This window comes from Thamnophis elegans, chromosome 12 (genome assembly GCF_009769535.1).
Source record: "Thamnophis elegans isolate rThaEle1 chromosome 12, rThaEle1.pri, whole genome shotgun sequence".
Lineage (NCBI taxonomy): Eukaryota > Metazoa > Chordata > Lepidosauria > Squamata > Colubridae > Thamnophis > Thamnophis elegans.
Genome location: NC_045552.1, coordinates 35,582,849 through 35,594,375, shown reverse-complemented (window position 1 = coordinate 35,594,375; position 11,527 = coordinate 35,582,849). Strand labels below are relative to the sequence as shown.

Sequence of the window (11,527 nt, the reverse complement as noted above, 5' to 3'; positions counted from 1 at the left end):
AGATTCCTATTATTAGTTTTATGGTTGCAATCAACTAGGTATAATTTTCATACATTATTTAAGCCATTTTTAAAACAGTCACAGATGTGCAAGATGCCACACACTTTCATCAATCTAAACGTAATTTAGGATTGTGAATTGGTTGTGAGAAGTATCTTCTTCCCAGTAACGGGACTCATTTGTGGCAAATCTTGCCTTACGTTGCGGAACAAAGAAACATCTGTAAATTATAAAATTTGCACTTTGTCCAGCATTATTCATGGAACTGGTTGTCGTTGATGTATGTGGAACTTTTCCATGCTAGAATGTCCCTGTTTCAGAAACCTCAAAGGCTTCCACGGTTCCACATTGTCCACATATTCCTGGGCATAAAATGTCCTTCTGAGAACATGGAACAATGGAGAGCGGTCCTCGGAAACCAACTTGAGGACCTTTGCAAACAGTATGCATCCCATTCTCACCACAAAATTGAAAGCATCACATTGATGTCTGCTAAGGACAGCAAGACAAATGTAGCTAGGTAGGAAATCTGTGTTTAAAAAATTGGCCTTCTGTATATAGCTTAAATTTTGGAGATCATCAGAATTGTTGAATAATATCGTTGTTGCATGCCGGTATAGTGAAAGAGTAATCTAGCACGATGTAAGAAATGTTTATTTGGCCCCAACATAACTGTTTCTCATGTAAGGTGTGGTGCACAATTGAAAGCACAACTTACTCTACTTGTAACAAGACGGGACCATGGCGTGTCTGTAGTGACAAATTGAATGTGGCATACATATCATTCCTTTCTCCTCACCTGGGTGGGGAAAATATGTTAGAGAGGTAGGGACATACAATATCTCAGTGTTTCCTAACCTTGGCAGCTGGAAGATGACTGGACTTCAACTCCCAGAATTCCCCAGCCAGCTTTCTTCCAGCAGTCAAGGTTAAGAAACACTGCAGTCTCCTATCTACCCCCTTCTCAACTTTGGGGAAATCTAATATAGCTGCACTCCCCCATCTGTCCATGACACATCAACACTTAAGGTACACAAAACAAGACTGAGAGTACCACCAAAGCTGCTTTAGCTCATTTTTTTTAAATGCCTGCCTTGTAATAATACTCCAGTATGAGCAAGAGGTTTGCCAGTCGCACTGCTTGCTTCCTACCCCAATAAAACAAGTATATCAGGACTTCCATGAGAACACTGATAAATGCATTAATATATTAAGAGAAAGAATATGGCTGGGTTGGTCATGGCTGATGGAGGAAGAGAGCTGATTTTACCTTTGCAGAAAGTTTAGAGTTGTGTTTTTTATAGCCGAGTTGTAGATGAGTTTCTTGTTGGTTTAAAAAGAAAATCAAACATTTGAGGCAGAGGATTCACTTGAAGCTACCAGTTATTTCTCAAAAATACTTCCCACTTAATATATTGTAATTAGATTTCAATTCTTTCTCTGAGCTTTTAAGAGCGGCTTAAATAATAGTTACTTCCTATGGCAGGGAGGAAAGATTGTTCAGTGAAAGACTACATGTAGATAAGTAAAGGGTGGATTAATCTGGTCAAACTTTGCATGAGCCACCAGCAGCTACTGATTTGATTGCACTTTTGCAAAATACTTTTGCCAAGTCTTTTTGTTTTAATCATTAAGAGATGTTGTAAAATTGCACTAACCTTTAGTTTGGATATTACTGATTATTGATCTCGGGGGTGGCAGCAAATTGCACAGCCCTTTAGTCTATATTTTTAAATATTTTGTTCGCTATCTAGAGTAATTCCTTCCTGGCTTTTTCTTTGGTATTGTATAATTAAGATACAATTGTTTCATTGATGATATATCAAGGAGTGGATTTCCCCATTTGATTTTATTAATCAGAAACATACAGAATGGATTACTTAAGTACAGTAGAGTGGAGCATAATCATTCCTAAGGATCCTCAGAATCTCTTGGTTGTATCATACCCTGCTGTTCATGTTGGGTCTGCTGAATGTTTTAATGGTTACATTCTCTCAGGTTCATTAACTGAAAAATGTATGTTCGTGATCATGTAGCAGTTTAAAGCATGGAAATATTTTACAATAAAAATGTTTTGTAGAATTACATTTGAATATTTAAATATGTCAAAATGTATTGTGTAATGCTGCATTTTTTTTAAATTCAAGTATCAGGAGTCTAGACTGGGTTAATATATTTCTCTTGTTTTGCATGATGTAATCTGCCATTATGATTTGGCTTATTTTTACTCAGGGTCTGTTAGTCACAGACTGAGTTTCCAATCAGGGGACATCTTGCCCAACCATCTCCAAGCTTAAGGTTTTAGCAGTCATGTCCCATACAACTAAAACATATTTTAAAAAGAAGTAAAGTGCGCTCTTAAAGAAATGGAAATAAATATCCTTAGGTCTGATAATGAACAGAAGAATGAAGGTTAACAGAACTAGAACATTACTGGATTTTTTTTAATGTAAATGATTTTGGTGTAGGGTACCAGCTGATTAGCAACCAGGAGACAATTAATCAATTACTTTAGCCAAGCTAAAAATATTGTCCGGACACTGACCTATAATGGCTGATCTACAGCAATGATCTTTCTGAAATGCTTTGCTTTAAAATTGTGTACAAGTCACCTGTAGTGAAATGAAACATTAGTTTTGTCTTTAATTGTTCTCATTTTTATTATTAATTGTACTGAATTTAAAATTCAATAAGATTTACTATCAAAAGAAAACTAGTTGACCTGTGGTATAAAAATCTGAGCAACCACCAGATGGCAGCAAAAGCAAAGCATTTTCTGTATCCCTTTGCTACCTTGGGATGGCTATTCACAATTCTGCAACCCAGATCGGATGGGCATGCATTGCCTTTTCCATTAGTGCATATATTTGTGAGCAAGTGTGAGCAGTGTAATGTTTTGCACACACCCTCTTTTGAATTGTGCCTGCATTTTGTTTACACATCTTTATTAGTTACATAACTCCTATACAGCTTAAGGATGCAACCTACAAAAACTAAAGTTTTTGGATAACTTTAGATAACTTGGATAAAGTTATATCCAAAGACTGGCACAAATGGTTCAACAGTTTCTAGTGAAAAATACATCTGTTCCAGGAAGAGGTCCAGTTGCAGTATAAAAATAATGAAAGATACAGACAATGGTGCCTTCACAGTTAGTTTATTTTACCGTTGCAATCAGCCAAATTGGCTACAAAGAATAAATAAAATAGAGGGCAGCAATTTGAATAACCCAACATTAGATGTCTGTGGTCTGATTGATTGCCCCATCATTATTGAAATGAAAACTAGACTTAAGATCAAGTATCTATCCATTTAAATAAAAAACTAGTGCAGGTCAACTATTTCCACCTTTGGACAAAAAAAAAAAAAACCCCGAAGATGTTAAATATTCCCATAGATACCTCCACTTCAAATTATAAAATGTAGAAAAATGGTATAATATTTTACAGTAACAAAACACAAATGGGTTAAGTACTTCAGTCTGTTCCAAAATACTTCTGCCCAAAATGTGTAGGTGCGACTGGATGAACCTCTGTTGTCAAAATTGTGATATCTGGAAATTCCTGGATTATTGATTTGGCACCTAAAAAAAAAGAAAACTGTAAGTTATATATGTAGTAGGTATGTTGATTTTCTACTTCTGGAATGTGCCCTTATCCAATTATAAGTTTAATCAAAAGTTGGCATAAATTCCTCCTCCCCCTTTCCCAGTATTTTTTAATTCAACAGTTGCATTCTCTTTGGACATATAGTTAATTTCTATAGGAAAGCTTACATGTGACAGTTTCCACAGCTGTCAACAGGAAATTCAATGATACTTCTATAATACAAAAATGACACTCTGGAATATTCTTATTTGCATAAGAAAAAAAACTTAGATGTGTCCCCATAGGCACCAAACAAACACACAATTCCTTTCATTTAACCTGGCTTTTCTAACATGAAAGGATTTCACTACATAGGAATGTTGAAAATCTTTTCAAATGTTTAAGGATTATATTCATAATTATTCACTCCATCTCAATTTGTATCTACAATATTTTGAAGATGCTCATATCTGCCTTCTTTGGTACACCAAAGACAGTCTGTTTTTCAAAATCTTGCAGCAGAAGGGTTAAGATTATGTTTCTCCATGGAACAGATTGCTTGATCAAGTTCTCATTAGTTTTACATATTTGTGGGGTTGAAGATCTATGCTGCCACTTTTTAAAGAAATCATCTATACTGTTGTATGTAGCCTATATTAATTTCTCTATTCATTTCTAGAGTGTGGATGGATCTCCTTAGATAAAATGAGAGCTAAACTCTTTCCCACAAATACCCCGATTTCATGACTTGCTACTCATTTGCCTGAACTTACTTACCATGGGGGGTAGAGAATAGACTCAGCAGGATTATAACGTTGGGCTGAACCCCGTGTTCTATGAGAACCTTTACGGCCTCAATCACAGTGTTGCCAGTGCCTGATACATTGGGGGGGGGGGGGAGTGGAAAGAGGGGAAAGAAAGCAGAGGTGAAATATCCAACTTTTCTTTTCAAACTTTATGTGTGTCAGAGTCATCTTTCCTTTCGGTATGATTACAACTGGAGTTAGAAACTAATTGTGGCACAATCTATTCCCAACTTTTTTTGAGAAACTTCTATGAAGCATTTGGCTGAAGAGAATAGTTCGGAACTTGGAAAGAAATAGTCAATTACCAAATATTTCATGAAGATTTAAAAACCTGTGGAATTCTACATAGTCATGCCATTGCTTAATTACATTAGCAAACTCCCATTATCCATTTTATATGAGTAGACACCTCTTACTCAACATGTGCAGCCTAGGATCAATCTTTTGCCAGCTCAATTAGATCAAGGCCTAGACCTTCCAGCAGAGCATGAAACCTGTGTATTTTGCGTCTCACAACAAGCTAAGCCTGTCCTCACTGGCTTCTCTATGGTCCAACCGAGCACTCTGCAGCCCACACAGCTTCTAATACCGTCTTTAAAGCACTCACTCAGAATGGGGTACATGAGAAGGACTTTTCTTCTGTAGATGTCTGGTGGAAATTTTGCATAGTATACTTTGGCTCTCTGGGTCTCCTCGTCACTCTGGATCAGGATCTTCCCTATTCGTATAGATCGGCAGCAATCGCGCAAGCCCTGTTCCATGGCCTCCCCTTCATTGGGAGAGGAAAACAGGAAAACGTCATGTGGCAAAGAAGGGCAAGGGGATTACTCGCTTTAAAAACTGGTATCTGCAGTCTCAACTCGTCGAAATTCTATGCTGTTTTCCTAAATAGGGTTGACTATCTTACATAGGTGAGTCCTGGGCATTGTTTTTCAGTCTGCATTCTGGTGTCATTGATCACGTGGTACAATGATCAATAATAAGAAATATTAACAAGCACACAAGAAAATTTTAAGTGACCTACCACTTCTCATTATGCTGACCCCACAGTTTCCCTTTTCAAATTTCACTCCTTCATATTTGTACCCTGTTGAAAAGACATAAATATTATTTTATTTGTTATAAAGATTTTTTTATTCTTATAAGAATAAATAAGTTTCTCCAGGAGTTGATATCCTTCAAGTTATTCAGTAGTGAACCTAATAAATTCATTTCCCAGACAGCTTTTACTGCAATGACATGTTTAAATAAGAAAACAGGAGGTCTTACAAATTTGGAACTAACCAGTCACAGAAAGAAAGGACAATATTGCAATGGTTGACCTTCAGTGATGAGAAATAAAATTTAATTTAAGATGCACTTTCATTGCAAACGTTACAGAGGTGTCTCTTTTTAAGTGTTGAAATTTCATTACCGTACAGTAGTCAATTAATAAATTTCCTTTTAAAAATTTAGTCCATACTTTCTTGGGAGGGATACACACAGAAAGAAAAACTCACTGAGTTGCTGTTGTTGAATAATTAGTTGTGTATGTCTTTCACATTCTGACTCCCAAGTCAGAAATCTGAGGAAAGAATCCAGTCACATCTGCAAAGAAGTACCAAAATAACTATGGAAGCTCCCTGACTGGTTTCCTGGAGCCTTCCCCAGCTTTCCAAGAGGTTTGCCCTGTGACTTCCAAAACTCCACCCTGCATGTAGGAACGAATCAGGAGGTCAATAAATCTATTTTAGGCTAAGGCATTGAGCAAGATTCCAGGCAAAATTAAGAGAGCAACTCGTATTAGACTATTTATTTACAGACTCTACAGACAACTCTTATTTATTTTCAGACTCTTGTTCCAATCATATACTGTAGACTCTGGCTTGATAATGCAGCTGGTTCAGCCATTTCTGCCAGAATGAAAAACCAATTGATTGATGCAACAGTGCTTTTTGTTTAGAAAACTAGTTTATGATTTTGAACATCTGAAGCTAATTAACACCTAGTCAACCACAGCAGAAACAAACAAACAAAAAACAAAACAAAACACATAGCCAATTTGAACCTGTATGAAAGACCTTTAGGAAATCCCAGGCTGAGAAATCAAAATATATTTAGAAAGATGGGTACAACTCCATGGTTTCTAAGAAAATTACATGGATATAGTCAGGAAAACTCCAGGAAGAATGTTCAGCCTAAAGGGTTTTTTAGCTTCACCTTTACCAGAGCTTTAGACTCTTGTTAATAAGATGACAAAATAAGAAATAATCTTATGGCTAGCTGAGCCTATCTGGAATCAGAAAATATAATGCTTTTGCTTACATAAAAGCTCTCAAACTATATTAGAAGGACGTATTGATTCAAAATAGGTGAATTTATCATCTTGCTAGTTAATTATAGTTGCAACATTTCTCAGACCCACTTAAATCAAATCTAGAGTCAGATGCGCAATACCGCAAAGTTCCAATCAGCTGGAAACACAGCATCTCTCTCTCTCTCTGTCACATGTCCCCATTATAATCAATGCACATTGTTCTGTGTCTGACCTTTTGTTTTTTATACACTGAAGAGGAAGGGATTTAAAGAGAGGAAGCAGGAATACAATGAAACACACATTTAAAGCAATTAGCTGGCACTGGCAGCTACCAGCATGCTACACAAACAGCCTGATATATTTCCCATTGTGTGCCTGTTTCCTCTCTTTTTACCCCTTCCTTTCCATTCCCTTCCTTTCTGTTCTGCAAGGGTGGGACTGGGGGGGGGGGGGAAACCAAGCAATCTCTCCTGTGCCTGACCTGATCCCCCCATGCACAACAGAGAGATTGGAGAGGAAGGGATTACAAGAGAGGAACAATGGGGAATGCACTGGTTTGCCAAATGCACTCGGGCTACCAGTGCCCTCACATTCCTTTTGGTGTGCATTCTGCACAGTGACCTCCTCATTTTCATGTAATCCTTCCTCTTCACTGAGCGTCTTCCCTCCTTCTAGCACCAGGGTAAGCATTCCAAAGGGTGCGGTCGTTGAGAAAAGGAAAATACAGTTGCAGTCACAGGATTTCCCACTTAGTGACTGGTTAGCGAGAGTTACTGGTCCCAATTATGGTTGCTAAATGAGGATTACCTGCATTTGAATGACCAGTGCATTGATCTAATGATCAATCCTACAGTTTAAAAAATTAAAACATTCTTCTGTTTACTGGATGTTTATTTATATACCTAAAGATTTAGTTGCTTAATCTGTACAGCCTATAAAACAACTGGAATTCTCTTGCATGTAGATCGTTTACTGCAGAAACATATGTTTCTGTATATATTATATATTTACATCAGAATGTTATTTAGTCTTTATAATTTTAAGGCAATTCACATATGTGATCTCTTTAGAAATCTACTAGTCCTATTTAAATTTTGATGTTCTTTGATGTTTAGGACAACAAAAAACAGACACGGATAACAATCTCCTGAGAATTTCATTTAACCTTGCTGCTAAAAAGTATTCCATGTTTTGTGTAATAATTTTATTTCTTTGCGCTAACTCTATATCTTATCCCTCTGTTATCTATCTCCTCCAGGCTTCGACTGAATATAGTTAGTCCTTGATAAGCAACAGTAAATGGCACCAGAAACTCAATCACTAAATGACATGGTCATAATGCACAACAGCACATGACTGCATCAATTTCTGATGGCAGTTCCAGTCATTAGGTGGTTTAAGGCCAATGTCACATGATCACCATTTGCAACCTCCTGCCAGTTTTACCACTGATTGCTTGTCTGAAACTTGTAATGAAGATTATAAATGGTGATCACGTGATTGTGGGATACTGGGACAGTCTGCGAGTCAATTGCCAAGCACCTGAGTTGCAATCACATGATTCGGGGAGCACTGCTCCCATGAGTCCTAGACATGTCTCCTCATTCAGCAGCATTGGAGCAAATGTTTATTAACCTTTGTATAACTTGCCTGGGACACTCCCACGCCTTGGGAGCTTCTACCTTCTCTTACCTGTTGGAGTGGTCACTGTGCATTCTGTGTATGGTAGTCGATTTAATCCCTCTTCAACTACCAGTCTGATCTGCAAGAGATCACAACAAAATCAAAGTTCCAATAAAAGTGAGAAACACTTTTATTGTAAGCAAATTTGGCTTCCTGCCTTGCCTAAAATAAGCCTTGCTGGCCACGTGACCATGGAGACGTCTTTAGACAGCGCTGGCTCTTCGGCTTTGAAACAGAGATGAGCAATGCCCCCTAGAGTCGGGAACAACTAACATATAAGTGCGAGGGGAATCTTTACCTTTACCTTAGCCCTCCACTTACTACCAATTGTTTAAGGACCATTACAAAAGCTCAGAAAGGCTGTTTTATGGCCATTAAGGACTTCTGGCCATCATAAAGTATTGCCTCTGCCTCCCCCCCCCCCCGGCAGTCGCAATCACGTGACTGGATCTTGGACATTTGGCAACTGACTCGCAATTATGATTGGTTGCCAAGTGCCACATGATCACAGGGGTCATTTCCATTGAAACCGATATCTTCTAGGAATGGTGTTTGATCGTTTTAACCCAGGAAAGTAAAGCCAAAAGGTCTTAAAACTAAAACTATGACTGAGTTTACGAGGCATGCCCAGTCTGGCCCTTTGCACAGAAAAAGTAGGAAAGACGCACTATATTTTTGCTTTTGGAATTGAGGGTGGCTTACACAGCTGTGGGAAAGTAAGGCCAGCTCTTCATTCTCTATCCCCCCCCCCCTTCTTCTTTCACCAGGAAGCCGGCTGCAGTCCTCCAGCCGCACCCAGGAAATTGGGGAAAGGAGCATTTTAAGACACTGCAGCTGAGTGGCTGCCTTTAACTTTTTCTTCCTGGTAAATGGCCAGGTGGAGCCGCCTCGTAGAAGGAAGAAAACAGGGAAAGCCAATTGGTATGGGGCAGGGCAGGGCAATGAGGGCTGGAGCTTCCCAGGCATTCCCCACTCTTTGAGTCTCCTGGCCTTTGGAGTCAGCTGTAGCCAGCTGCTTTGCACCCTGCTGTGAAGGTTTCCCATATGTTTGGCCCTGGTGGGGTGGTTGCTTCATGCGGCACCACTGGAACCTCCCTGGCATTTAAGGGCATAAATGGGTGGGTGGGGGGAGATAGGCAGGTAAGAGGAGTTGCGGCCAGTTCTAAGTGTGAGTGGGTTGCTGAACACCTGAGCTTTGATCAGACCACAGAGGGTCTGCAACAGCTGTAACTTTGGGTACAGGTCACAAGTCCCTTCGTTCAGCACCCTTGTAATTTCAGTCGTTGAATGGTTACAAACCAAGGCCTAACTGCATAGGACAGCCACAATGGTGGATAAACAGAAGATCTTGGAGGACTCTCTGCTTATCTATTGGCATTACTGCTGAACCAATACAAACAACAGAATTTAGTTATTCTATTCTTTGATTTAAAATATTTCTAAAGGCAATAAAACAAGATTTCCAAGACATGTTTGAATGATGACTTTTAGCACTTTCAATTATATACATACAGGGAACTATCTCCATGAATCAACTAGTGCTATTTATCAAATGGAGGAAAATATACAGATTCCATGTAAATAGGTATTTCCAAGAAAACTAGTATTGGAAAATACAGTAATAACTGTCCAATAGTTTAAGACTGGTTATATTAAGTAAAAATACCAACTGATTCAGAATCCGTTATGTAATCCTGAATATATAGCCTAAAGATTTATGTTTGAATTTTTATGTGGAAATATTTTACTTGGTAAAACAAGCAAATATATCTTTCTGCTGGGGAAAAAATCTATTTTTAAAAAATAGTATTTAAGTTTCAATTCTAATGTTACATTAAGAACTCTCACTGAACTTTGATGGAATTACAACATGAAAACAAGGAGCAGAGCTGCTCATGTGGAAGGGCCCTGGGTTGGAGGTTGGCAAGCCCACGTACGGGACCCAAGTGCTGCTGTGTGGCGAGGTGAGTTCCCCTCATTCAGTCCAGCTCCTTGATGGGGACATCAAAGGAGCCCCCACGGGTGTCCCCTGGGCAACAGTGATTTCACCAGCTAATACTTTCAACCCGGAAGCACCCTAAGCCATACCTCTGACATAAATGGGAAACGGGACAATATGAAAGCACAATGTAACTAGACTATTAATGTTAATGACTGATTTTTATTATGGTAATAATACTGTCGTTAATGAACATGACATAGTGCATGAATAATATGGCTTACCAAACGATCAGCAGAAAATACGAAGTCACCTCTACTGGCTGTCCTGAACAAAAAAGCAGCAAGAAATCAGTTTTATTAGGGATTCAACTTTGGTTTGAATCACTTTGTTAGTTATCTCAGAATATTGAGTATAATTAAATGTGACACAAGCAACATGCATTCATTTTATCTATTATTTTATGAGAGAATGTCTAGACTTTATATTTACATCCGAGATCATCACCAAGGCCCATCAACATTAATCATTATAGCAGCCGCCAATACAGCCAGAGAAAAACGCCACCAGAAAGATCTACTGAAGCCACCCTGCTGTGGAATCCGTGGGACTTTTTGTTTATTTCTTTGGGTGACAATAAGGAGACAGGATTATCTGTAAGCACATGAGCAAAACTCTACATTTATGTTAAGCCCCATCAAAAAGCTCAAAAATGAGCAGCATAGTAAGTTTAATAAAGAAAACAAAATGGATCTTGCATTTCTCAGAGCTCAGAAACATTCTATACCCCTGCATTTTATTGAAATTAGCTTCTTTTAGTGCTTCTAGTCAGATTTAAAAGAACCTGACAAAAACATGTTATCATTTATCTTTTTAAAGTCTTTATTCATTATTTTAAGATATGAAAAAAGTTTGCAACAAACAAGCTGTGGGCCATTCTCAAATAGCAAATCACCTTTACCTGTTACCAGTTGTACATGCAGAATAGAATAGAACAGAACAGAATAGGGGAGTAGAGGGGAAAGTGGCCATAGCAGAGTATTCTTCATTGGCCTAGTATGATTGGACACATACAAGAAATTTGTCTCCAGTGTATAAGCTCTCAGCGTAGATACAAACAACAAATGATAACTGTAAAGTACAATCTTCATAAGATGCAACACTCAGTGATAGTCTTGGATACTAAATAAGCAATCAACATAAATCACAATATGAT

General features: G+C 38.2%; 1 protein-coding gene across 1 annotated transcript in view; it reads right to left on the bottom strand.

Moving 5' to 3' along the window:
• Positions 1 to 11,527, bottom strand: part of UPRT (uracil phosphoribosyltransferase homolog) — a 48,772-nt gene continuing 37,245 nt past the window's right edge. The window contains exons 2-7 of the mRNA XM_032228266.1: positions 10,596 to 10,638; positions 8,382 to 8,451; positions 5,418 to 5,480; positions 5,001 to 5,162; positions 4,365 to 4,463; positions 1 to 3,583 (exon numbers count right to left, since the gene is read on the bottom strand). Coding sequence (XP_032084157.1) covers positions 3,477 to 3,583; positions 4,365 to 4,463; positions 5,001 to 5,162; positions 5,418 to 5,480; positions 8,382 to 8,451; positions 10,596 to 10,638 — 544 coding nt within the window. The 3' untranslated portion in view covers positions 1 to 3,476. The remainder of the gene's footprint in view (positions 3,584 to 4,364; positions 4,464 to 5,000; positions 5,163 to 5,417; positions 5,481 to 8,381; positions 8,452 to 10,595; positions 10,639 to 11,527) is intronic.